At 53.6% G+C, this 25,420-nt stretch overlaps 7 protein-coding genes across 7 annotated transcripts; 3 read left to right on the top strand and 4 right to left on the bottom strand.

The window, feature by feature from the left end:
- Window positions 1-1,668: 1,668 nt before the first annotated feature.
- On the top strand, window positions 1,669-4,111 carry QC762_704450 (uncharacterized protein; the record flags this gene model as incomplete). Its single annotated transcript, XM_062893297.1, has 3 exons — window positions 1,669-2,038; window positions 2,106-2,907; window positions 2,983-4,111. 3 exons carry the CDS (start codon window positions 1,669-1,671, stop codon window positions 3,713-3,715), a joined length of 1,905 nt encoding a protein of 634 aa, XP_062738835.1. The 3' UTR covers window positions 3,716-4,111.
- Window positions 4,112-4,392: 281 nt separating this feature from the next.
- QC762_704440 (uncharacterized protein) lies at window positions 4,393-6,362 on the top strand. The gene is made up of 2 exons (XM_062893296.1): window positions 4,393-5,242; window positions 5,298-6,362. The coding sequence occupies exons 1-2, from the start codon at window positions 4,781-4,783 to the stop codon at window positions 6,255-6,257; spliced, it is 1,422 nt and encodes a 473-aa protein (XP_062738836.1). The 5' UTR covers window positions 4,393-4,780; the 3' UTR covers window positions 6,258-6,362.
- Window positions 6,363-7,521: 1,159 nt separating this feature from the next.
- On the bottom strand, window positions 7,522-8,163 carry QC762_704435 (uncharacterized protein; the record flags this gene model as incomplete). Its single annotated transcript, XM_062893295.1, has 1 exon — window positions 7,522-8,163. One exon carries the CDS (start codon window positions 8,161-8,163, stop codon window positions 7,522-7,524), a length of 642 nt encoding a protein of 213 aa, XP_062738837.1.
- A 1,266-nt stretch (window positions 8,164-9,429) lies between these two features.
- QC762_704430 (uncharacterized protein) lies at window positions 9,430-10,019 on the bottom strand (the record flags this gene model as incomplete). Its single annotated transcript, XM_062893294.1, has 2 exons — window positions 9,430-9,777; window positions 10,005-10,019. 2 exons carry the CDS (start codon window positions 10,017-10,019, stop codon window positions 9,430-9,432), a joined length of 363 nt encoding a protein of 120 aa, XP_062738838.1.
- A 629-nt stretch (window positions 10,020-10,648) lies between these two features.
- Window positions 10,649-15,498, bottom strand: QC762_704420 (uncharacterized protein; the record flags this gene model as incomplete). The annotated part of the gene is made up of 4 exons (XM_062893293.1): window positions 15,383-15,498; window positions 14,418-15,321; window positions 13,634-14,356; window positions 10,649-13,577 (listed from the first exon to the last, which is right to left on the bottom strand). The coding sequence occupies exons 2-4, from the start codon at window positions 14,579-14,581 to the stop codon at window positions 10,649-10,651; spliced, it is 3,816 nt and encodes a 1,271-aa protein (XP_062738839.1). The 5' UTR covers window positions 14,582-15,321; window positions 15,383-15,498.
- A 179-nt stretch (window positions 15,499-15,677) lies between these two features.
- On the top strand, window positions 15,678-21,472 carry QC762_704410 (uncharacterized protein; the record flags this gene model as incomplete). The annotated part of the gene is made up of 2 exons (XM_062893292.1): window positions 15,678-16,568; window positions 16,710-21,472. Exons 1-2 carry the CDS (start codon window positions 16,076-16,078, stop codon window positions 21,470-21,472), a joined length of 5,256 nt encoding a protein of 1,751 aa, XP_062738840.1. The 5' UTR covers window positions 15,678-16,075.
- Window positions 21,473-21,847: 375 nt separating this feature from the next.
- QC762_704400 (uncharacterized protein) lies at window positions 21,848-23,558 on the bottom strand (the record flags this gene model as incomplete). The annotated part of the gene is given in 2 exon segments (XM_062893291.1): window positions 21,848-21,907; window positions 21,918-23,558. The coding sequence occupies 2 exon segments, from the start codon at window positions 23,556-23,558 to the stop codon at window positions 21,848-21,850; spliced, it is 1,701 nt and encodes a 566-aa protein (XP_062738841.1).
- Window positions 23,559-25,420: the final 1,862 nt, after the last annotated feature.

The raw sequence follows: 25,420 nt of genomic DNA on the forward strand, positions 1-25,420 counted from the left end.
GAGTAAAGAAAGGAAGGGTAAAAAGAAGTGAAGATCCATGGATGACGTTGCAGCGGGGCGAAGCTGGGTTGATTGCTGAGCAGCAGCTTGGGAGGTCAAGATAGCCAAGCCATTGGGTCACAGTGGAAGGGAAAGAAAGTTGTGACGGAGTATCCGTAGTGTGGTGGAAAAGGGATTTGAGTGGCTTCCATAAGGCGAGTGGGCTGCGTGGGCGCCGAGGGGCCAGGGGTCAATCACCGAGAGATGCATACCTAGTCTTGGCTGTCATTGGTAAAGTCAATTCCCCCATTAGTTACCACACTTTTCCTCTCCACGATGAGATCGATCGATAAGCTCAGATAAAGACATGCTAAGAATAGCCGTGCGGGACGTCAGGTCAAGTGGGCGAAGTGAGTGTGGGGAGTTGCTCTCAGACCCTTTACACACAGCAAAATAACAACAACAACAACAACAGCAGCAACAACAAACACGGACTCACAGTCAGGTCGGGCACAGATGAGGTCAGTTGTCAGCTGGACACAGCAGCCGAGGGGTCAATCAATAATACACAACACGCTGTCAAGCTGTGGAGAGAAGCTAGCTACCTTGCCTGGGGAGCCGGGGTCAGCCGGGCTGTGATTCCGGACAATGTGCGTCTGGCCTGCTGCCGTGAACGTGTGGCTTCGGCTGTTGTGGACAACTGAGACCAATAAGACATTCGGTCTGGCCTTGCCGAAAAGTGCGGCTCACAAAAAACATCCCGAAGGGAGGGGCTGAGTAGGAGGGACGGGTTGTTCGGTCTTGGCTGGTCGTTTTCTTCCATCATCCCGCAACCCGTTGGCAAGTGGTCAGTGGGCGATTTAGTGCCGCCGAGAAAAACCGGTTTCAAACCTTATTTTAGCTGCTTGTATTACCGAAATGGAGGGTACAGCTTTCTCCTCGCCCTCAGGTTTTGTCCTCCAAGGCCAAGCCAAGTCGTTCACAATGGGATATGCAACGAACCACTGTATGCCATGGTCGTCGGCATTACCACCGCCCTGCGACCCTTGGTTCCATGTCATGTATGCACCAACAACCAGGCTAGAGCAGAGTGACTGATCTTCAGGTCCTGATGGCCAGTTGCAACGACCACTTTTGTTTTCTCTCCTGCAGCATCTTAGGCGAGGTGGTTACTTGTTTCGTTGAGATCCTTTCATCATGATCCCAGCAGTCCAAGGAAGACACATGCCCGTAGGGTCCATTCCGACGTGATGGGTAGGAAAGAGACAAGCATGCCCTGTGGGACTAAGGCATGGCTGTATGTACTATGTAGAGCGGGCGGCGAATCTTGTCCTGCGTGTGTTTCTTTTCCTTCGGTGTCTTGGTAATTCCTTGGTAGTTCTTCGTTCCCTATTGGCTGGTGGATGATCCCACTGGTGAGCTGGGCTGAGTGGGCTGTACTGGAACGGATTATCTATGTTGTCGATACCCCGAGTATCACCACATATCATACCCCTTCTTCCTCGCTACTGGCATCAGGTTTCTCTCCTACCCATCATCCGCCCACTTTACTGCCTACCTCTTTGACATATACCGGTCCCCGTACACCCTGAACCAAGACATCCAGTTCCTTTCAAACTACCTACATCGTACCCGGTGGTTAGCAGTCCGAGACTCATCATCCTCGTTGTAGTTCACCATCTACAGGCCATGGCCTTCGCTTTATTTCTCTTATTGGCGACAGTGGTTGCCCTGGTGGCAGTACATCGCTACCTCAACCGACAAAAGCTACCAGCAGGCGTCCGCCCCTTACCGGGCCCTCGAGGCATCCCATTCATTGGCCGAGTACACGACATCCCGGAGAATGCCTCGTGGCTAAAGTTTTACGAATGGAGTAAGGAGTATGGCGCCATCTACCAGATGGAGATATTTGGAACTGTCCATGTCTGGATTTCGTCTGAGAAGGTTGCCCATGATTTGCTGTCCAAGAGGGCCCTGATCTACTCGGACAGACCGACGATTCCCAACTTGCCTGATAACAGGACCAGTGGTGATTACCTTGCCTTGTTGGGCCGCACTGGTATGCGCCCTCCTCTCTCATCCTCGAACACAATCCGGTGCTAGAATACTAACCAAGACATGAACAGAAACATGGAAGCGCCAACGCAAGCTCTGCAACCACTTGATGCACACCTCGGCCCTCGCCTCGCTTCACTCATATCCTACCCGTGAGCGCGATAGATTTCTTTACCTCATGGGAAGCGACCCTTCCAAGTACCTCGAGTGGATCGAGCAGTTCACGTCTCGCACCGTCTCTCGCCTGTCCTGGGGAACCGCCAAACCAGCTCAGATCCTCCGGCACACGACCTTTGGCCTGCTGCAGACCATCTCACCTTCCGGCGCGTTGCCAAACATCATCTCCTTCCTGCAGCACGTCCCTCTTGCGCTAAGCCCGTGGAAGAAGAAGGAAGCGGCTAGACACGCGCTCGAGGACAGGTTGTTCAAGGCCAATATCGACTTTGTCAGGAGAAGTCTCGAGTCTGGAAGAGGTGAGGAGTCCTTTGTCGGCACGTTCATGAAGAGTCAGTTGCCTGCTGAGGGTAAGGACGAGAAGGAGAGATTGAAGTGGGGAGACCAAGAGGAGGCGATGCATGTTGTCGGTCTGATGGCGATCGCTGGGGCGTTGACGATTGGGAGCCCGATTCAGAGCTACATCCTGGCCATGTGTCATTACCCCGAGGCTCAAAAGGCGTTGCAGGAGGAGATTGACCGGGTTTGCGAGGGGAGGTGCCCGCAGTGGGAGGACAGGGAGAAGCTGCCTATGCTGAGAGCGGTGGTCAAGGAGGTGATTCGGTGGAGGCCGCCGGTGCCCACGGGCATTCCCCATGCGATTGAGAAGGATGATGTCTATGAGGGGTATCTCATTCCCAAGGGGGCGACGATTCATGCGTTGGAGTGGCGAGTTTTTGCCTTCCCCCTTTTTCCCCCTCTTTAGTGTGATGAAGCTAACAAGTAGAAAAACAGGGGCATCACCCGCGATGAGGAGACCTACCCCTGCGCCGATGAGTTCCTTCCGGCCCGCTGGGTCGACCCGGCCTATCCTACCTTCAAGGAGCCCCTCACACAATACCCGAATCTCAACGGCTTTTCTCAGTTTGGTTTTGGTAGGCGAACGTGCCAAGGCATCCCCATCGTGGAGCAGGATCTGTTCCTCTCGATGGGCGGCATGGCCTGGGCCTTTGACATCCGCAAAAAGGTAGACCCGGTGACCGGCAAGGTCATCCCCGTGCACTGGAACGACTACACGCCTCTCTTGATCGCCAAGCCCTGCAAGTTTGACTTTGACGCCATCCCAAGACAGGAGGGTAGGATGGAGGAGCTCAGGCAAATGTTTGATTCTGCGAGGGAGGAGGAAGAGCAACAAGACAAGGCGATCGCGATGGATATCAGCCAGTTTGAGAAGGACCTGGGTGCCGAGCAGATTTACCGCGACAAGGCATGTGAGATTAGGTATGCCGACGCTGCGGCGCAGTCGGATGAGCTTGAGCAGACGGCCTCTGAGGGGTCTTCGACGCCACTGGAGCCTGGGCTTGAACTTGGGGATTCGAGTTCCGAGGCCGATACCGAGAGCGACTTCGGAAAGGAATCGCTCAGCACGGGGATGAGGGTTGTGTTGGACGGCCGGGTTGAGAAGACGCTCGGGATTGAGCCTGTGGTGAGCGTGACGGGAGTACCAGGCGCGTGGAAGTGGGCTTAGTGATGATGGCTGGCCATGATATTGCGATGTTTCTAATGAATGAGGGCTGCATTGGGATTGGGACTTGGGCTGGATATTTGGGTCTATCAAAGTGAAATACCCAAAGGAAACTGCTAGTATTTGGATGGACGGAGTTTGGAAAAAATGGGTTGGTTGTTTTGATGATCGACAGGGCGGGTGCCCTCTTTTCTTTTGATTTTCTTTCTTATTCAATTAGTATTAGCATAACCTAAGGTAAGTTTCTTGGAGCAGATATCAACTGAACTCTCCTCTTGAAATGACTAAGAAACGTGCCCTACATGGCCATCGAAGTAGCAATTTGACTCTCGTTGTCTTGTGACTACGCTTAAGGGTGCTGGTGTTGTTCAAAGTTTAGTTCAATGTTAACTCGTGCGAAAAAGAGCCGGGATGACTGGATGTTGATGGATTCGATGCTGACGAGAACATGAGGGCGCCCGCATGATGTTCTGGAATGAAGAGAGGACCGGAAAATGGCTTTCATCTCGCGTTGGGCGACTCTGCATCGAGCATTGTGTGGTGGAGTGGCAAAACGGCTGGTGGCTTGACCAATAGCACGGCCATCTCTCCTGCCCAGGCATTAACATGGAACGACGAATCTTGCGAGAAGGACCCTTCTTCTGGCGTTGACCTGGCTAAATGTTTTTATGGTGGTATCCAAGCCCGGTAGCGTCCTTTCTACCCACCAACGAGAAGCGTCAGACGCCTGTTGGTGCTGGCTGTCACTAACGGCCCCATGTGACTGCTCCGCCGTACAGTCTTCTTAGTGGCCGCCATGTCCACGACCCCAAGGCACCATGCTCCCCCATGTGGCCAATCCAGCGTGGTATCTTGCAGTGCCGCTGCCAGACAGCAGCATGATAAGCAGGAGAGATGACAGATGACAGGGGGCTGGGACAGTTAGGTGGTATAGGTCGATATTAAAAACCTGGGGAACTGCCGTCTTCACCTGGATTTCACCCAGGCTCAGGCTCTCAACATCATCATCACCGGGCAACCTCCTTCCCACTTTTTCTCGACCTCTCCCATCACCTTGACCAGCACACAATGGGTCAGGGACCCAGCACCAGCGCCCTGCAGCAATGCATCCAGGGGGTTGCCAACAACCGAGCCAACTTCGCTGCTTTTGCCGGGAGCCCACTTTACCAGATTCAGTGGGTCAAGCCGTATAATCTTGATGTGCCTGTCGAGCCTGCCGCCGTGGTGAGGCCAGAGACGGCACAGGATATTTCCGACATTATCAAGTGCGCCAATGCCAACGGCGTCAAGGTGCAGGCCAAGTCTGGGGGGCACTCCTATCAGAACTACGGCGCTGGCGGGAGTGATGGGGCCGTTGCCATCGACATGGTCAACTTTCAGAAATTTTCAATGGACACCAAGACATGGTATGCTACCATAGGGGCTGGAAATCGCCTGGGAGAGGTGGACAAGAAGATGCACGCTCAAGGAGGACGGGCCATGGCCCATGGTGTCTGTCCTGGTGTTGGCCTTGGTGGTCATGCTACGATTGTAAGTGACTCTTCAAATCATGCTTGCTGGATGCCTGCTAACTTGACCATCAAAGGGAGGATTGGGCCCCATGTCGAGAATGTGGGGATCTGCCTTGGATCATATTGTCGAAGTTGAAGTCGTCACCGCCGACGGCAAAATCCAGAGAGCGAGCGCCACGCAGAACGAGGATCTTTTCTGGGCCCTCAAAGGCTCTGCGTCTGGGTTCGGAGTCATCACCGAGTTCGTCGTGAGAACACATCCCGAGCCGGCCAACGTTGTTCAGTACGAATACACCATCAAGCTCGGGAAACAGGCCGATGTCGCTCCTTTGTACTCGAAATGGCAGGCTTTGATGGCGGACCCCAAGCTTGACCGTCGGTTCGGATCCATGTTCATCATGTTCCCTCTTGGCGCTATCATCACTGGCACATTCTATGGAACTCGGGAGGAGTTCTTGACAACTGGCATCCCCAACGCTCTTCCGCAAGATGGCAACGGCCATCTGGTCATCAACGACTGGCTTGGGGGTTTGGCTCATGATGCCGAAAAGGAGGCACTGTATCTGTCTGGGCTTGCTATGCCATTCGTATCACGCTCTCTGGCCTTCAAACGACAGGACCTCCTGGGACCGGAAAAGATCAAGGACATTTTCAACTGGGTCGATACCCAAAAGAAAGGCACGCTCCTATGGTTCATCATCTTCGACGCCGCAGGGGGTGCTATTGAGGACGTACCGCAGAATGCCACGGCCTTCGCTCATCGTGACAAGGTCATGTACTACCAGTCTTATGGCATTGGACTGCCCGTGACAAAAACCACCAAGGATTTCATCACCGGATTTCACGACCAGGTTGTTCAGAAAGCCGGTCCAGGCACTTGGGGCACGTATCCAGGGTACGTCAACAACGCTTTGGTCGACCAGCAAAAGCAGTACTGGGACTCCAACCTGCCCGCATTGGAGCAGATCAAGGCTCGGTGGGACCCCAAGGACTTGTTCCACAACCCAGGGAGTGTGAGGCCTGCCAAGAACTAGTGTCTTGTCCTCATTTTCAGGCGATTTGTACTTGTAGAATAGAGATACCCGATTGCATTAATGTTTACGTGTTATCTGGCTTCCGAATCAGGTCATGCTTTCACTGCAGTGATCCTTGGACTAGGTAGTTGGATGTAGTTGAGGACGGGTGAATGTGTGCAAAGCCACTCAAAACAGCCACCCAACCCCAAACATTCAGCCGCTGGGCTCCCTCGTGATGCTTCACCCCTTGCCAATAAATATGTATACAAAGTATGCGAGATCCTAACTCCGACTTGCACAGCTAAGGTTCTCTCCATCTCTCCACGGTCATCTAAGCGACCAACCCCTTTCTACAGCGATGACTGACACAGATCTTCTGCCGGACGCCGTGATTAGATGGGCTCCCACAATTGATGCACTTGACAAAGCCATCGCCAAAAACATGCCCCTGTGTCCATCCACAAGCTCCGGTGAACAAGAATTCAACCATTTCTGGCATAACGTCTTTACCTCCCTTGCCGCCGAAATCGAAGAAGATGACACCATCCCCTTGCACCTGACTTCACCTCCCCGTCCCACCTTCTCCATCAAGATTTTCACGAAACCAGTTCGGGACAGGACTTGCTGGTGTGATAACACTGGCTATGATTTTCAAATCGTCCTTAGAAACCCATCTGGTGTTACCAAAGGGGATTTGGTAAGGGGCATAAGGATTATCTGTATAGCGAGGAAGGGTCACAGACAAGGGTTTTCTACAGACCAGGACAGCCGGGCGATGGATTGGGAAAGCAGGAGGTGGATATGAAGCGGGTAGTGGTTTACTATTCGACTTGGTATATCATGGACAATGAGGAGGACATACCTGATGAAAATGAAACACGTTTCGAGGGATACACATGGAAGGATCCCGAGATCGTGCTGTTTTGTTGCACGATGGAGAAGGTGGAGGAACGACGGAAGGAAAACAACAGAATTGGGGACACGTATATGAAAGATGCGGCGGAGTGACCCAATTGTAGGTGTTTCCAAGCGTGTGCCTGCACGCAAACCAAAATATGTTCCACTCGTGACTTACCCCAAACGCCTTGATGTAAACTAAAGGGCATTGCGCTGATTCCCGAGGCCAAAAACCGCCTGAAACCCTTAAATCCAAAATGCAAAAGACATGACAGTGTGCCCGACCCGGCTCCTTTCTGTCCTTGATCCTCGCCCTTGGACCTTCCATCCATGACGACACGAGCGTCCCTTGTCCAACCAAATTCAAAATATTATAAACAGCTCTTCACCAACCACAGTGCGGGCATGGCTCGTTGGTGTACGTCGCATTGGCCAAACAGATCTCAGTCCCACTGTCTTCTTTCTTGCTTCCTCTGCCTGATTCGGCTTCCGCATGTTCTTGATCCTCCTCTTCCGGCTCCTGCATGACGACACGGGCGTCTCCTTGTTCTTGCCCTCCAGCTTCCTCCTCTTCTTGATCCTCCTCGCTGACGACCCAGCCGTCAATCTCCCAGTATCCTGCCTCTTCAGTTTGTTCCTCGTCTTGCTTCAGCCACTCGCGTTCTTGCTCTTCCTCCCGCAGTATCGCCATGACCGCACGAGCGTCGTCTTTCATGCGTTCTGGCTCTTCAAAATCTGGTGCCAAAAGTGCGAGCGGATCAAGCTGGCGGTAGAATTGTTGCCACATAATTCCGAGTTCGCTGCTCGACAAAATGTTGTGATACACCCCCGTGCGAGGAAAACTCAACACTCGGGCTTCGAGCGCATGATCCTCGTTGTTCTTTGCGTTTTTCGTGAGCCTCTTCATGGCTGAGCCGAGTTCGGAGCCAGCTGCCTTGAGAACTTCTGTTGTTGTTTGGTCTAGCCAGTCCTGGTTGGGGACTCTGCCGCTGAACTGGTCCCGGAACCTTGACAGATTCTCTGTCATGTTTTGACACGCCCTAGATCGGGCTACGGCGGATTCATTGTTTGGAGCGGCCACAGCTTCCTTGCCAGCGAAAGATGTGGCGGACTTGGCGCATTTCCTCGCCGTAGATTGGTGGCAGAGGTAGAAGGTGTTCTTTGAGAGTGTTGCGATAGGTCTTGCTGGCGGCAGCGATGCTCGGGCGGGCTAGGTGGTTGTAAAGCGGTACGAGTCTGTTGCTCTCGTACGCCGGCGGAGTGTCTTCATTGTCGATTTCGCTGCAGCGGCAGTCGCAGGCGTTTGGGTAGTGGCAGTGGAACTGGCAGTCCTGCTGGTGGGTGTTTTTCCCGCAGCCGCAATCACAAGGGAAGTGGAATTGGCAACCGCAGCCAGGCTCGTAATCATCATCATCATTCTCAGGTTGTCATCATCATCCTCGTCGAGTTCGTCGTCGTCATCCGCCTCCTCCTCATCATCCTCGGATTCGGCGTCATGATGGTGGGGAGCATTGTAGCTCTGGAAAGCTGTGTATGCTGGGGGCCTGTCATACGAAGGAGGGGCCCCAAGTTTCTCCTTCACCCCGCGGAGAGCGACGCTGTGATCCATTGGTTCTTCTATATATCTATGTTAGTAAACGGGTTCGTAAACCCAACTGAATATCCACAAGCGGTAATCCTATCGTCTACCATACATTTGATTGGCGTTTGTAAACGTGATCAATTGGCATTCATAGACGCTGTTTTAACGTCTGTACACGCAATTAAGTGTCGTTTACAAACGCATTTTTTCACGTTTTAGAAACGCTGTCTTGACATTTGACGTTTGAACACGCGATCAAGTGTTCTTTACAAACACATCTGTTGACGTTTAGAAACGCAGTTTTGACGTTGGTAAGCGGACATTCACAAACTATCCATCGTCTACAAACGCATCTGTAACGTGTGTAAACGACAAGCTGTTGACTGAAAAGCAAAAGCAAACACTCGATACTTACAGTTGATAAATGGTGATGGTGATGATGGTGATGGTGATGATGGTGATGGTGATGATGGTGATGGTGATGATGGTGATGGGTGAGGGAGAAAAAAAGAAAAGGTCAGAGTGCACAGGAAGACGGTTGATATAGATTCAGATTTTAGGTTGTGCCCTAGTGGCAAGAAAAAAAGACCACTTTCAAAAGTTCGGTTGGGTATCATGTGGGTGTAAAAATTCAAAAACTGGAAATGGCCTCCATCGTGGTAACTCCTAAAACACCCATATTTCCACCATGACCTTCCCTCACGACCTCTCTCAACACCTCGCGCTTCCGAAACTTGAACTGGTCCTCGTTGAGCTTGCACTGCTTCGTCTCGTCCATATTGAACCTAGCCCCTGGGCTTCTTGATATGTTGTTCGCGTGGGACCCGGTAGGCTCACGGCTTGCAGCTTCTCCAATCCCGACTTGAAGGCACTGTTGATGGCCACTCTGAGGCCCGAGATGAAGGGGTTGTGTGCACGGTGTTGGTGCTGTTCTGCTAGTTGGTAGTCGGCGGGGTGGGAAACGTGGTGATGAACTCGCTCAAGACGCTCCATGTCGTCGAGCATCATGTGGTAGTACTCTTCATCCTCCATTATGCGGTGGTGGATATGATGGTGTCCCTGATTGTCACATGTCAGGATTAGGGCTGTGGTATTGTTTTACTTCATGGCTGAATACACATACACTGTGTGGAGAAAACAAACTCGGAAGCTTTGGGTGGAAGAACTCAAGTCAGAGTTCGATGGTGTGTCTGAACACTTCAAGATGATGGCTCTTGTGAACTTTGACAGCTTGACCGTCGGTAAAGTTTGATGTGATGCGATGGTGAATCGTTGGTGATAAAAACGCTTTGGAAGGCCATTTATTCCCTCAGAGGGGACATGGAGTTGGGATTTATATGACACATTGTGATTCTCTTGTTCATATTGAAGTTGCAGCCCAAACGCGTCAATCGCACCACCATTGCTGTGTGGCCAGTTGTACTGAGCTGGGGACTGCCGTAGTCGTATGATTTTGGCTCAATAGAGTTGGTGCCATTGGCTGCACCAACCACAGCCACCCAGACACCTCCCCAGTTGTCGGTCCACTACAGAGCAGTGCATCCTGATGACATTGAGCCCAGACTTTGGCATTGGGCCACCGGGCGAAACCGGGCTAGCATGGTCCAAATATTTGTCGTGATTCGAGAATCCCCACAGTTGGTAGCTAGACACCTCTTGCGCTATCAATAAAATGACATTCAAAATAACAAAGGAAAGGGTATATAATAACCTAGAATGATAAAAGACGCAAGCGAGTGCTGGGCTCGGTCCCACCCCTTCTTCACCTCCCACCTCTCAGCCCATTGCAAGGCTGTTGGCCCTCCCACGCTGGCAAAGGAAAAAACAAAGGAAAAAAAAACAGTATTACACAAGTGACTCATGAATTATCATTATCTCGTGCTCCACCACCCTAAACTCTCCCTTCTTCTTTACACCGTGGCTTGGCCCTTCACAGTTCATCATGGCCCTGAACCTTCTCCTTGACCGCTTCGGTCGCTTCGCTCGCAACACTTGCCACCTTCTCACCGACGCTTCTGACCTTCTCGCCGGCCTCACCGACCACTTCGTTAGCGGCGCTGGCGGCTGAGCCAACAACGTTGGTGCCGGTGGCATAAGCAGCATTCAGCCTGGACACCACGCTTTCCGAGAATGTTGGTTCCTTGCCGACCAAAAGTTCAGACACGAGCGCGCTCACGGCCTCATAGCGTTGAGCAGCCGCATCACTGGCCACAGCAGCGGCACTCGTTACTGACCCCGCCCCTTCACCAGCTGCCGCCGAGGCAGAAGAAGCGTACTCGCCAACGCCGCTGTAGAAAGCTTCGTACCATGGAGTAGGGGCTGGAGCACCATAGACCTGTATGCTGATCTTGGTGACAATGACATCCCAGCCATCAGCCACGTAGTCAGCTGCAGCACCAGCTTGCTCGTATCCGGCGGCAGCCGCAGAAGAGATGTTCTCGCCGGCAACCGATGCGGCGGAGGAAACTCCTGCACTGGCAGCAGCCGCAATAGAGGATGCACCTGACCCAATGACAGAAGCAGCAGAGGCACCAGACTCGCTTGCCGCCGACGCAGCAGAAGCGGCAGCCACACTAGCTGCCGAAGCGGCAGAAGCAGCCGACTCGCTGGCCACTGAAGCGGCCGAAGAAGCAGACTCGCCAACGGCGGCGGCAGCAGCAGCCGCGGACTCGCTGGCGACCGAAGCAAGCGAAGAAGCAGTACCGGCAAGATCAGTCGGTGTAGGGGTGGCCGTCATGGAGCTCACGGCTGCGCTGGCTGCCGACAAAAACTCGGAATACCTGGCATGCGCGAGGCCGAGACCGGCGTAGTAATTGTGCCGGGCGTTGTCCAGAAGCTTGTTGACATGTTCAGCTGGGGTGGAAGGTGTTGGGGTGGCCAGACCAGCTGCAATCTTGGCACTTTCGTACTGCTCCAGCGCCCAAGACCGGCCCTGTTCGAGGCGTTCCGAGGCAATGGACTCGATACGAGCCCAATCGACACTGGGCACGGGGACAGTCGGAATGGCGACCGTGGGCATGATGTTCTTCTTCGTCTTGGTTGGTGTCCCGCGCAACTGAGTCGACACAGCCTCGAGCGCAACGTCCATCCGAGAGCTTGCTGAGGCCATGGCCTTGTTGTAAGCAGACGTCACCGAGGCGAGCATCTGTTGATGAGCAGGAAGGGGAGTGCCGTGGATCTGGGCTGAGACAGCCGACAATGCCTCGGAATATTGTGCGTTGGCACGAGACATGGCTGCGGAGTAGACCGATCTCAATTCGTCTTGCATTACCTGAATGGCACCGGACATGTCCTCCTCGTCATCCTCCTCGTCATCGAGGATAGGGGAATGACGGGGCACAACCTGAGCGGCGGCGCCAAATAGAGCGGGCTTGACAGTAGGCCCCGCTTCGGCTTCCGCGACAGGACGAGTATCAGGAGCGTCTCCAGCCTCCTCTTCTTCCCCCGCGGCGTCCTCGTCGACTGGCAGCTCAACTGGGGCTGGGTCAGCTTTGACATCCTCTTGAATCTGCGTCACATTATCAACAATAGGGGGGGTCTCGAACACCAGGGACTCGCTGGCCGCAAGATGCGCAAGATCGTCAGCAACTGGTTCTGGAGAGTTGTCGACATCGGCGGTGGCCTCGGACGTGGGCTCAACAACGCTGGAGATCTCTTCCGAGGCAGCGCTAATTGCCTCAGCCGGCTCCTCATCGCCCTCACCAGCCATCGAGTCCTCGGCCCACAAGTTGTTATTGCCAACCGATTGGGCAGCCTCAGCTGTCTTTTCCGATACAGTGTCCGTGACACCGACAACAGCCTCGCTTGCCTTCTCGTACGCTCCCGCCACCTTGTCGACGACGGCATGCTGGGCCTTTTCCGCGGACTCGCCAGCCTTGTTGACCACGCTGGTGGCAGCAAGTCTGGCGGCTTCGACAGCCTCGGCAGCCTGCTGTGTCAGGGTGCTATCAAACTCCTCCGTCACATCGCCAGCCACAAGCTTCCAGTTGGCCACTTGCTTTAGACGACCGAGCTCCTTGGCTGCCGTGGCGGCCAGTTTCATGGCCTCATCCTCGATGTTGGCCCCCTCCACCTGCGCAGCTTCAAGGTTTGGGTGGGTAACGATGAGCTTCTCCAGATCCCCCTTCCACTCGTCAAATCTGCTCTTCAACAGGTGGTACTTGGCCCAGTCCTTGTATGTGATTCCATCCGTCCAGGCCCACTTCATGCCAATCCTTTGCAGTGCCAGATCTCTGATGCCTTGAAGAACGGTGAAGTGGGTTTCAGCCGCTTGCGTGATGGAAGCCTGCAACTCGGTTTCGTACTCCTCACGCCAGTGGCGCACGGCCTGCGCCTTGTCTTTGATAGCCATACCGGCCTGCCTGACAGCCTGAACGATTTCCTCCTGTGCGTCCTCGGTTCCCAGCTCCTTGTCGTTGACTGCATTGATGATGTCGAGAATGTCGCCGCGGAGCAGTACCAGCTCAGAGACCGTGGCCTCTTGAAGCTGGTCGAGAAGAGCCTTGCCTGTAATTCGAGCATTTCGGCGAATCATCCTCTTGGAAATCTCCTGGACGCGGTTGTCAATCTCGGCAGCCCCTTCATCCACGGCTTTGGCGTAGCGCTCTTGCCAGTCCTTGAGATCTGCAGCCACCGTCTCACGAGCAGCGCGGCGCACCGGATCCTCATTCTCGACTTGTTCGGCAGTATCGGGAGGAGTGATGGGATCGACGCTGGATTTGGATCGATGGGCTTCTGGAGCGTCCTTGGCTTGCGGTCGACCGGCTGTGGAAGAAGACTTGCTCGAGGCAACAACAGAGGTGGTCGAGGAGGCGGATGGTGCAGGCTTGACAAAAGAAGATATCGTTTTGGAAGCAAAGCTAGAAATACGTTAGCAAGCTGTGTGCTGCATTAACTGGTAAAGACTCAGACTAACCTCGAAGCTGAGTCTACTGCCGACTTGGGAACTGACTTTTTGGTGCCATTGGTGCTGCTGCTATACCGGCCCAGTCGCTTGCCAATCTTGACAAGCTGGGGCTCCACATTCTCAACGTAGATGACTCTCAGATGCGGCCAGACAGTGCTGTCAAGGAAGAGGTTTGTCTTATTCCACGCCCAGGCGCATGTAGGCGCTACGGTTCCCAGCGCAAAGTCCGAGGTGGCATGATAAGCCTGCAGTGCGTAGGGCTGAGCAAACTGATACGAGGGTAACAGAAACTCGTGATATGTCTGGAGAGAGTTGGTTCGCACGATCTCGTAGTATGGCCCAACCGCGGCCGAGAGCTGGTCGAGATGTGGCGCGAGGGTGTGGTCGTATTGGGTCTTGGCCAGATGCTGGACTTTGGTGATTTGAGGCTGTACAGACTTTTCCCACTGTGCCTTTCCGTAGACACGGGCCTGCTCAACCTGCGGGGCACCATGTTGCTTCGCGTAACCCCAGGCTGGTGTGATGACCTTTTCGTCCACAGCGTTGTAGTATGGGCGCGCCAGCTCAACGTACGGTGCCGCGTATGCGTCGTAATATGGCTCGAGATGTGGGGTGACGGTGTTCTTGAGCTGGAAGTAAGGTCTGCACACGAGCGGGGAGTTTTCATCGCAGGCGTCGAGGGTAGCTGGGCACCAGAACAGAATCGCGTAGATCGAATACCATGCCACCAACCTGGCACGCAAAAATATGTCAGCTCTTCTCCTCTCTCGTCTGACAGCTAGTATTTGCTCACCTGGCAGCGAAACTGAACAGCCAGGACGGCCAACCTGGCCCACGACTTCTGGTAATTCTTTTCTGGACAGTGTTGTGGCCATTCAAGGCGGGCGACTTGATGGCGCCGTTGATACCATTCGCAGCCCGGTGGGCTTTCATTGTGGTGCCGTTTATGTCGTCCATGGCGCAAGACGATTCAGCACCAGGCTGAGGAGACGAGAAGAGAAAAAAATGACAGCGCCAATGCGTCAAGCAATGAAGCCGAAGAGAAAGGGCGTCAGGCGAAGTTGATTTCGCGCCGAAAGAAGGGAACAAGATGCTACTCGGTGATGGGAGGTCAGAAGTGAGGCACTGTTGGAGAAAAGACAGGTTTGGCCAAGGGAAGCTCGGACGGCTTGGATGGCTGTTTGGAAATGCAGGGGACTGCCAAGCGGGGGCGTTGCTGGGTTTCTCCTGCAGTGCCCTGGTCTTGTCTTGTTGCCTTGTTGGTTTTGAAAATGGATACAGGTAGCAAAGTCAATGTAAAAATTAACTGCTGCGTGTTGGATGCAACTCTGAATCTTGGGACATCTGGATGTCTGCTCGATTTTGTGTTAATTTTTTTCTTGGGAAAAGCTGCAAAAGCGTGACGACATTTGGTAGCCCGACTTCCTTGACAGGGCTCGGTCCTTAGTGCGACGCGGCCCCCCCTCCACGGACGTCATAGGCGCGGGTGGTACACCCCAATCCCACTGCAGCCCGAGGAATAAACACAGTGCCCTATCTTTCACCAGTATTGATGTCAATCAGTCATATACAGAGTTTGTGTCAATGAAATATGGATGGACCTTGAACGAGAAGAGGTGAAACTTTTCCTGAATGTTGGGTCAGCTTGTCGAAATGTTTCAGATCGGCGCCGGGTATGGCGAGGCAATGGCACCTTACTACGGAGTTCTCTTCAGCCTTGGGCTTCAACCTACCTCGGATGAGATGGCAGTTACATACTGTGTATGGATTATGATCCGATTACTTCCATTTCCTACTGCCTTGTCGGTCACAAAGCACAGAAAGCGAACAGCAGATTTCATCACACGCTTTAGACTAGTGTAGATGAATGAATGATACCCATAAAACAGCATATGATTGATTATATCAGCGCAGCCTGGTATTGTGTGAAGTCATTGGGCACGTGCAAACGGCCCACTTTGTAGCAATCGCCGGACGTTGATTGGCCCTGACACGACGTCTTTGTGATAAGCAAAGCCCTGGTCCTTTGGGCGACGACCCTCCTCCGCGCTGAGCCTAGGCCTGCATCTCCAGCGTGGACGTGGAGTTGCACCTCCTGGTGGGATTTTGGAAATCTGTTGAAGATTTGCCATCGCATCCATCCATCGCCCATTTCCCATCTCAAATCACTATCTGACTGTCCCAACCAACAACCCATCACCCGATCAGCAGAAATCAACCCTTTGCTGTCGACAACAACGACAACGACAACGACCACTGCCACGTATTGCGCTCCCCTGTCAAACCGCCACCGACCTCATCTGCCTCTCGATCCACGGCCACGGTCCCGCTGGAAACCTTCACATAGTTCCCATGCGAGGTTAGAGTAGAGGCCTCGGAGTTCCTGCTACGAATGGCGTGTCCTTAACGTCTCCCGCCACGCACAATCACTCGACAAAAACTCCGGTGAAGATGGCGGACCCCCAACTTCTGGGCCCCTTTCCGCCCCCCGACCCAGATCGATTTCCAAACACTAGGCTGCGAAGCCATCTTCTCAGGCCAGACTCGACGCCGCAAGAACCGCAACCATCACATTCTACGAATGATCCAGACACATGTCGAATATGTCGCGGGGAGGGGACGCCGGAAGAACCGCTCTTCTACCCATGCCGGTGCAGTGGCAGTATCAAGCACGTCCACCAGGATTGCTTGATGGAGTGGCTCTCCCATTCACAAAAGAAACATTGCGAGCTTTGCAAGACGCCCTTCCGCTTCACCAAGCTCTACGATCCAAATATGCCCAGATCGTTGCCATGGCACGTCTTTGCCAGCCACATGGCCAAATATTTCTTCGCCAACATGCTGCTGTGGATGAGAGCGTCGCTGGTTATGCTGGTTTGGTTTGGAGCCTTGCCGTACGTTATGAGGAATGTATGGAGCATGTTGTTCTGGTTCAGCGATGATGGTATGGCTGCTTTCCTCTTCCACAAAAGACGAGATCAAGCCCATCAGCTGGCCTCGGCCGCTGGGACGACACTTAACCCGGCCATGAACCTGTTCAGAAACAACACCACGTTAGCGACTAACCTCATATTCCCTGGCACAGCATGCATCGCCAAAAGCACCTCTGGTGCCGCTCAGGCCTCCAACGAGCACTCGGCCACTTCTACCATTTTACGTCTATTGTTTGGAGCACCCGATACATCTGGCGCTGTTTCCACCGAGGCGGTTACTATCCCAACTAGGAACAACTCCCTTTTGAGCGGCGTCCAATTTCTTCGCAACTTGACGCGGCATCCTTGGCTAAACGACAAGGTCATAGAGGTCCTTGAGGGCCTGATTATAACAATTCTGGTTATTGCTTGCTTCATTCTCATCATCTTGGTCAGAGACTATGTCGTTCAACAACAGCCCGAGATCAATATGCGTGCTGCGTTTGCAGCTGCTGAAAATGCACCGCATCCCGCACCACCACAAGAGCCCCTGGCACGACCAGAACCCCCACCTGTCGAGGAGGAACATCATGACAACCCTGCTCAGTGGGAGGATCTACAGGGCCAGTGGGATCCCGCCATTGTCGAACCACCTCCGCACTTGGCGCTGGAGGCCAGGCGCCAGATTGCGTTGGCTCGCTTGCAAGCTCATGAAAGACGGCTTCAAAGACAGTGGGCAGAACCCGAAGCTCGATATCAAGCAAGGTATGCGGGTGACGACCATGCTCCTGCACACGAGGCTGCTGAGAATAATCCAAATAGCTTGGCTACTGGCTCACGAAATAGTTTGCCCATTTTGCCATCGCCCTCCTTCCTTCCAAGAGCGGAACTGGACGCCATCGTCAATGGTGGTGAAGCTGCTGACGTGAAAAGCCGGCACCTCCATGACTTCCTTGCCATCTATCAGCGTGCCAAGGGAGATCCCCATCGCATTCTCGAAATTGCCAGAGAACAAGGGGCTGAGGAGCGACTGGATTACTGGCTGGCCCTTACGAGGTCGCTGCTGGATCGTCAAAACCGTACTGTGGCCGGTGCCGATGACCACTCGGACGCCAGCAGCGCTGCTGAGAATACTCCAGCATCGAGCACGGATGCTCGTTTCGAGAATATGGATTCTCCACCGTTTGGAGGCCTTCGTCCAGCCACCCAGGCTATGGAGTGGACGACCTTTTCGGCCGGCGAGGACAATTTTGGACCCCGACATGATAGAAAAGGCAAGGGCGTACTAAGAGAGGATTCCGACGGTGAAAGCGCCCACACCGAAGACAGTGAAAGACCCTTGGCAAGCCCGCTTCGACCAAGGGCCAACACAGATGGTCCCAAAATTAGCGATACAATCCACCCGTTGGCCAACAATAGCTGGTCGTTCCAGACCTTGACAGAACAAGAGCCTGATGGGATGTTGAATGACCAACACCGGACTGAGTCGACATCTTCGGGGCACTCGACTTTCGGATCACCCAAACAACCGGCGTCTCGACAAGATGCTGCGTCTGCCTTCTTCAAGAGGCCCAGATTCACCGAGGCTGCATTCGAACTTGACCAGACCACCCAGTCTGTGCCGCATCTGAGCAGCAGGGCTGAGGAAGAACTGCCAGTTGATCATCTGACTTCAGGACAGGAATCAAGCGCCGATTTTTGGGACATGACCTCGGGTGCTGAAGCGGCCCAGTCAGAGACAACCCCTCCGCCAGCCTTACCAGAGAATGGGGAGGATGCCGATGCGCAGGCCGAGCCACAAACCCCGATTCCGCCAGCCCCGCGCCCCCAGCCCGTAGGCATTGTCGACAGACTTGCTGATTTTATGTGGCGGGATGTGGATGGAATAGACCCGGCCGAGCTTGCTGCAGCTGACGCTCTGCAATTCGACGTGGTGGAAGGTGATCTCGCCAACGATGAGGTAGAAGAGGACGACCCCGAAGTGCCACAGCGAGATAGAGAGGTGGTTGAAGCCGCTGTGGCAGCTGGGCTGGATCCAGACGCAATCGAAGATGCTGAGGACTTGGAAGGGATCCTGGAGCTCCTCGGTATGCGAGGTCCCGTCGCTGGCTTATTTCAGAATGCCATATTCTGCTCTTTCCTCGTATCTATTACCGTCTTCCTCGGTATCGTAGTCCCCTACAATATCGGGCGTATGACAGTTTGGATGATCGCGAATCCTATTCGACCGGCGCGGATGCTCTTCGGCTTATGCATGCTCGTTCAGGACATCGCCATTGTATTGTTCGGATTAGCAGTTTTGTTCGGCGCGAAGGCTCTTCTCGTGCTCACGAAAGTCGCCCCCAGTTTGCTTGGCTCTGTGGTCGACCTTCTCACAACCACGTCGGCCATGTCCTATGGCACCATGATGAGTGCTTCCAACAGAGTGGGGAGCAGTTTTTTTGCCGAAATCGTCCACATTTCTGGCACTGAGATACAAAACTTCTCTGCCATCAGTCATGAGGCATTGCTTCAACTGAAGGGCCACATTAGTCTGGGGTTCGCTGCACTTGTCACAGCGGTGGACTACCTCTCCTCCGGTGATTACGCCGAAAAGAGCTCCGACATCGTGTCATTCATGGAAGGGCTCGCTACAATAACGATGGGATGCTTGAAGCAACTCCCCGGCATCCTCACCAACCCCAACTCTTGGGTACTTAACCTCAGCGTGCCAAATTCCACGTCAATGGCCTTTGATGCAGAACTTGCTCAGTGGAGCGGCACCGACAGACTCTGGGCTATCGTGGCTGGTTATGTTGCCATCTCCATCATTGCTAGTCTCTACTTGCGACGAGGAAGCCCCTTTTTTACGGGTCCAACAGGTCAGGATTGGGAAGCATCCATTATTGATGGCCTCAACCAAGCTAGTGGCGTCATGAAGGTGATCCTGATCATTGGTATCGAGATGCTCGTCTTCCCGCTCTATTGTGGGCTGCTGCTCGACCTCGCCTTGCTGCCCCTTTTCGCGGGCGCCACGATTAGGTCAAGGGTCCTCTTCACCATGAACTACCCGGTCACGTCCATCTTCGTTCACTGGTTTGTCGGAACAGGGTACATGTTTCACTTTGCCCTTTTCGTCTCCATGTGTAGAAAGATCATGCGCAAAGGGGTTCTCTACTTTATCCGCGACCCCGACGACCCGGAGTTCCACCCGATCCGCGATGTTCTGGAGCGCAGTGTCGCGACTCAGCTGCGCAAAATCCTGTTTTCTGCCTTGGTTTATGGCGCACTCGTCATGGTTTGCCTAGGCGGCGTCGTCTGGGGGCTTGCCCTTTCTGCTTCGAGCGTTCTACCGATCCACTACTCGTCCAATGAGCCTATGCTGGAGTTTCCCGTCGATTTGCTCTTTTACAACTTCCTCATGCCACTAGCAGTTCGTCACTTCAAGCCCAGTGATGGTCTACATGCCATGTACACGTGGTGGTTTCGGAAATGTGCCCGAGGCTTGAGGGTGACTTGGTTCTTATTTGGGGAGCGTCGCATCGATGAAGAAGGCAAACTTGTACTGAAGAGCGACTCACCCGATGCGGCCCTGCCGTGGTGGCGGACATTGTTCCTTGAAGTGAATAACGACCAGGTGCGGGCAAAGCAGTGGACCAACCCTTTCGAGCCCAGCCCGGAGAAACCGACCGTCATGCGAACGGAAGACGCTCTCTTGTGGAACACAAACAAGAAGGCCCTCATCGAGTCAGGCCAACTCATCCCTGACGGACGCTATGTTCGGGCGCCATGCTCTGATCAGGTCAAAATTCCCAAGGGCAAGAGGGTGTTTCTCGACGTATCCGAAGATAACAAGCGACGGGACGAGGCTGCACCAACTGATCTGTACAACTCTGAAGAGTTTCAATTCGTCTATGTGCCGCCCCATTTTAGGCTCCGGGTCTTCCTCTTCATCACTTTCATCTGGGCCTTCGCCGCCATCACGGGTATTGGTTTCACCATCGTACCGCTCGTCTTTGGCCGTTGGATGTTTAGATCTCTTCTTCCCAGTCACATTCATACCAACGATATCTACGCTTTCAGCATCGGCATCTACATTTTGGGCTCTGCTGCTTATGCCGCATTTCATGCGCCGTCCATCTACCGTGCCGCACACGATTGGGTCGACAGCTTTACAAGGACCGTCGTCAATGGGGAGGCTGTCCGGCCAATGGTTGATGCAGGTATCCGGGTTGCCAAGATTATTTACGCCCACGTCTTTTACCATATCGTCTTTCCCCTCATGCTTGCCTCATTGGTGGAGTTGTATCTTTTGACGCCGGTGAATGAGATCCTATATGGTGCCCTACCTAAGAAGCGAGCTGATACTTCTGAGCTTGCGCCCATCATGACGCCAGGTGCTGAACTCAATCCGAAGCATACTGTTCGTTTGGTCCAGGCCTGGACCATTGGCCTGCTCTATCTCAACCTCATCAACCGGATCATCAACCGCTGGTTCTCGGGTACCCGCCTTGCTGCAGCCGTGATGGCTATCTTCCGGCGTGGCTGGCTGCATCCAGATGTCTCCATCCTGACTCGGGCTTTCATCGTTCCTGGACTCATCCTCTGGAGCAGTGCCGTCATCGCGCCGCTCCTCCTTGCCAGACTTGGCGTGGCTAACGGGCTACATGAGGCCATGCTTCACTCATCGTATGGCGCACCTCTTGTCGGCCATGCCGAGTTAAGCCATGCATACAAGGTCATCATCTACCGTCTGAGTTACCCCGTCATGGCTGTGTTGGCTGTCTGTGCAGTTGTGCTCTGGAGTATGTTTGGTGTGTTCAGGAGGTGGAACATGCGTATAAGAGACGAGGCATATCTAATCGGGGAAAGGTTGCATAACTTTGGGGCGTCGGTGGGAAATAGCACCCCAAAGGGGAAGGCCGCAGCTTGGAGAGGCGCTCCGGGAAGAATATAGAAGGGTGCAATATCTTTTGCATTACAAACGTGTTCATCGTCACGAGCGCGACGTCTTTTGTTCTGGGAAGGTAGTTATAGACGGTCAGCATGGGTTGGTTGGTTGGCTTGGCGTTTGGCTGAACAGGTGATGATTTACGGAGCAGAATTATAGCAGAAGCGATAGGCGGAAATTCTTCAGGTACTGGGAGCTACGAGTGTACATCTTAATGTTTTGTATGTAGCAGTTACAAAAGTACATACCCTATCCATGAGCTACTGATGAATTGACGCTGTGACAGGCCCTGGTCTCCGAAAATAGGGGTAAAGTGGGTCCTGGAAAGGGGTTATGATGGACAAGCTTGAGGGCTTGGCAGTCAGCCATGTGTAACTTTGTTTATTTATCTATGTGCACGCCGACATGCCGATCAGTGGTCTTCCACGTCTTCATCTCGGCCTGGATATACGATGTCTCTCACCACCACTGCCCTGACACAGTGGAACAGAACAAATCCATAGACCAACACCAAAACAATCGAGATGGCCGTCGAAAACCACAGAACGAACTCATTCTGAAATACCTTCCCCAGAGAGATGGTGGCCAGGATAAAGCCCGTGTTTGGAAACACCGACGCCCACCACCCCAGGTGGAAGTACCTCGGTGGGCTCTGCACCACGGCCAGCACGGCAATGGCAAACCACCAGAAGCTCAGCGCCCAGAGGAAGCCGGCCCCGACGATGGCCATCATGAGCATGATGCTCGCGTCGAGCAGCCCGTCCATGTTGGCGTCGAAGCTCCCCGGGAGGGACTGAGCAAGCCCGATAAATGCCAGCGCGGTGAAACTCGGCGGGCCGACGCACATGAACAACCCCGGCCTGTGCTCCCTGTCTGGAAGGCCTGACTGCATCAGCCGGCCGACCATGTGGGCGTACATCATTGCCGCGACGCTGATGCCCAACCCCTGACAGCTGAGGCCGCTGACGATGATGGGGAGGGCCATGGCGGGCGGTTGGGTGGAGGCGATGACGGAGGCGATGGTGCCCGAGAGCATGACGGGGAAAATGGGGAGGATCCAAGTCGGCATCATGGTTTGAAGGCTGAAGGAGTGCCGGCGGCCAAAGACGAAGGAGTATTGTGCTACTGCTAGGCAGGTTGACAGGGCGACGTAGATCCAAAAGGCGATTTGGATGGCCCAGCGGAGCCCCTGGCGTTCACCGTCCCATGATTGGATGTGGGAGGGGATGCAGTATTTTTGTGTCGAGGTGATCAAGGTTGCGATGGAGAGCAGGAAAGTGGGGACGAAGAAGCCTTCGCGGGGGTGGGTGATGGAGGCGACGAAACTGCCGGCGTTAAGGAGGAAGCGAGTCAAAAGGAGGGAGGTGATGAGGGTGAAGAGGATGATGTTGAGGATGTAGACTGCTAGGCCGAGGACCGGGGTAAGGGAGGGGAACTGGTGGGGTTGGGCGTGGATGAGGAGGGAGAGGCCACCAGTGGACATAGAGAGGGTGTACCATGCCCATGTAAAGTGTTTGAGGCGGGAACGTAGAGAGAGAGGTGGACGGGGATGGGTGTGGTCGTGAGGATGGCCCGGAGAGGGGGTAGGAGATGGTGAGGGTCGGCTGTCGAGCGCGTCATTTTTGGCGGCTGTGATAGCGGCGGTAGCTTCGATGTCCTCTGGGGATGACTTGAGCTCCTGATCAGTGGGGAGGCGACTCAGTCGGCGTCGTTCGGGAACGGCATATGGCAAACTCGTGCCCGAGATGGAGCCCCGTAGAGTGGGCGCCCGGGAATCGAGCTGGAGATCGTGGACCAGATCGTCTTTTTCTGGGTTCCGTAACTGATCAAGGGATGGGCTTGCATCGTCAGAGCTGATCGATAGCCGACTGAGACGACGTTGCTCTCCTCTCTGTTCGCGGCCTTCGTAGAGGTATGGATTTTGTTGAGAGACGCTGGAGGGTCGACGGCGCATGGACCGCCGGGGAATTGGGGGGGCGGGACGATGGGATACAGGTGCTCTAGCGCCTGCGGCTTGTGGCTGGAACTTTTCGTATTCTGCATCCTGCCGGTTGGTTTCAATATCAGAACTGTCCAGTAGTGGTGCTGACATGATATTATGCGATTAATCAAGAGAAGACCTGCTTCGGCCAAGAACGTGGTGCAGGGGCGAAATGCAAGCCTGAGAGAATGGATGATGTTGCTGGCTGAGACCGAGGAACTTGAGGGGATAATAATAAGTGAAAACTGAGCGACGGAAAGACAACAAAACAAAAAACGACTGCTCCAGAGCCTGTCGAAGAAAATGAGCGTGATGATTAGCACGGGGCTCAACTGTCTGCAAGCGCTCGAGCTTTTGTACATGTTGATCGTATTCGCATCGAGACTTCCACCGAATGACCACCCAGGCGACATTAGAGTGGAAGTGGCAAGATATTTCAAACATTTGATGTTTCGGTCACGGTAGGTAAGCAAGTTTCGACAGCTCAAATGTCGAGTCAGTCACGACAACTGCTCTGGTCAGAGCTTGCTCGAGCTTTTGGCTCTCATTTCGTCATCATGTCCAGCCAACACGAGATACGCGCCATGGTCTCCTACATGTAAGAAATAAAATCTAATTTTGCCTTGACGCTTTTATTGAGAATAAACAGGAAGTTTGCAAGCGGGTGTCGCCTTCATCGTCAACCTCCTCCTCTTGGCGTCGGATCATCCGAACAAGAGTGGTGCTTGGACATGCCTGAGTCAGAGGTCTGAGGACCTTCAGCCTTTTGGTAACATCTTGAAGTCTTGAGAAACTTCTTTCTCAGCTGTGTGGAAATTTGCACGCATTTTATGGCATGAGATTCTACTTGGATGCAGAACTTGAAAGTCATCAATATTAGGTTCTCATGGCTGGTGACTGCCCTCGTGTAAGGACGATTGACACTGTAACTCACAACGACCGCCATTTTGAATAAAACGAACACATCGAACGTTACCTTACTTGCACATTAGAAGTTTCTGCTTACTAGTCTGGCAATATTTGGCTGCCATAACGCAGATATTGGAAGATAAGGGTAAGGTAACTAGACCAAATGTCACGTCATTCAATGTTTACGTCGTATCGATGCTGGGGGTCCAGTGAAATAAATGCAGGTAAGATTTTAACCTCTTTTTCGAAATGCTTAAATCTGGGATGACCGCGGCTAGTGCGCGTTGGCCCCGTAAATCAATCTCGCTGCCTGACGAGACATGCGCTCGATAACCCGTGGACGTGGTACCCTCAGCAGAGAAGAAGACGCCACCATACCCACAAGAACAATAGACATTTCTTGGGCATCATACGCAGTGCATATTGACCCAACTCCGTCCCTGGGATGATGGCCAACGATACCCCTTTTGCCAATATTTAGCACCTTAGTTAGTGGCCATGGTCTGGCATGATGGTGCGATCAGTGTCATGAAATCGCCGGCGGACGAAGTGGACCAACCCAAACCGAGACATGCTGAAGCTTCGATAATCAAGATGCCTATGATCGTTTGAGAAATTCGGGTGCCTAAAGCCAAATATGTCTGTGGAGCGCGACTCGAGGCAGGGCCAAGTAACGTCGTATGCATGAAGAGACTGAGGGACAGCAGCCTCGACGCACACCGTGTCACCAACCTGGCACAAAGCATGCAGAAACACAGTCCCACAGAAGCAGAGGCTTCGATGATATGTCTAGAGGGAGAGTGTTGCTTTCTTCTTCTGCATGGGCACCGGATGGATCTTATATCCAGTGCCGCATCAGGCAACATCGAGACTGAAACGGGCAAAGTTCGAACTGAGAGAAGCACAGCATCCGCCCTGATTTCAAGGTCAAAAGTGGAAGTTTTACTGCTTCAGCTCTGGTAAGGTGCTAGTCAATCTAACCTCTCCGCTCTGTCTCCATAGTAAGCACTGTGATGACCGGCGGAAAGGGGGCGGTTGGAGCTCTGGGAACCCTAACCCTATGT

The sequence above is a fragment of the Podospora pseudocomata genome, chromosome 7 (genome assembly GCF_035222375.1).
Source record: "Podospora pseudocomata strain CBS 415.72m chromosome 7, whole genome shotgun sequence".
In the NCBI taxonomy this organism is placed as follows: Eukaryota; Fungi; Ascomycota; class Sordariomycetes; order Sordariales; family Podosporaceae; genus Podospora; species Podospora pseudocomata.

Excerpts from the sequence above, each read along its gene's own strand:
- QC762_704440 (XM_062893296.1), top strand. The coding sequence starts at position 4,781 with ATGGGTCAGGGACCCAGCACCAGCGCCCTGCAGCAATGCATCCAGGGG. Across the intron at positions 5,243-5,297 it reads TTGGTGGTCATGCTACGATT|GGAGGATTGGGCCCCATGTC; the intron begins GTAAGTGACTCT and ends TGACCATCAAAG.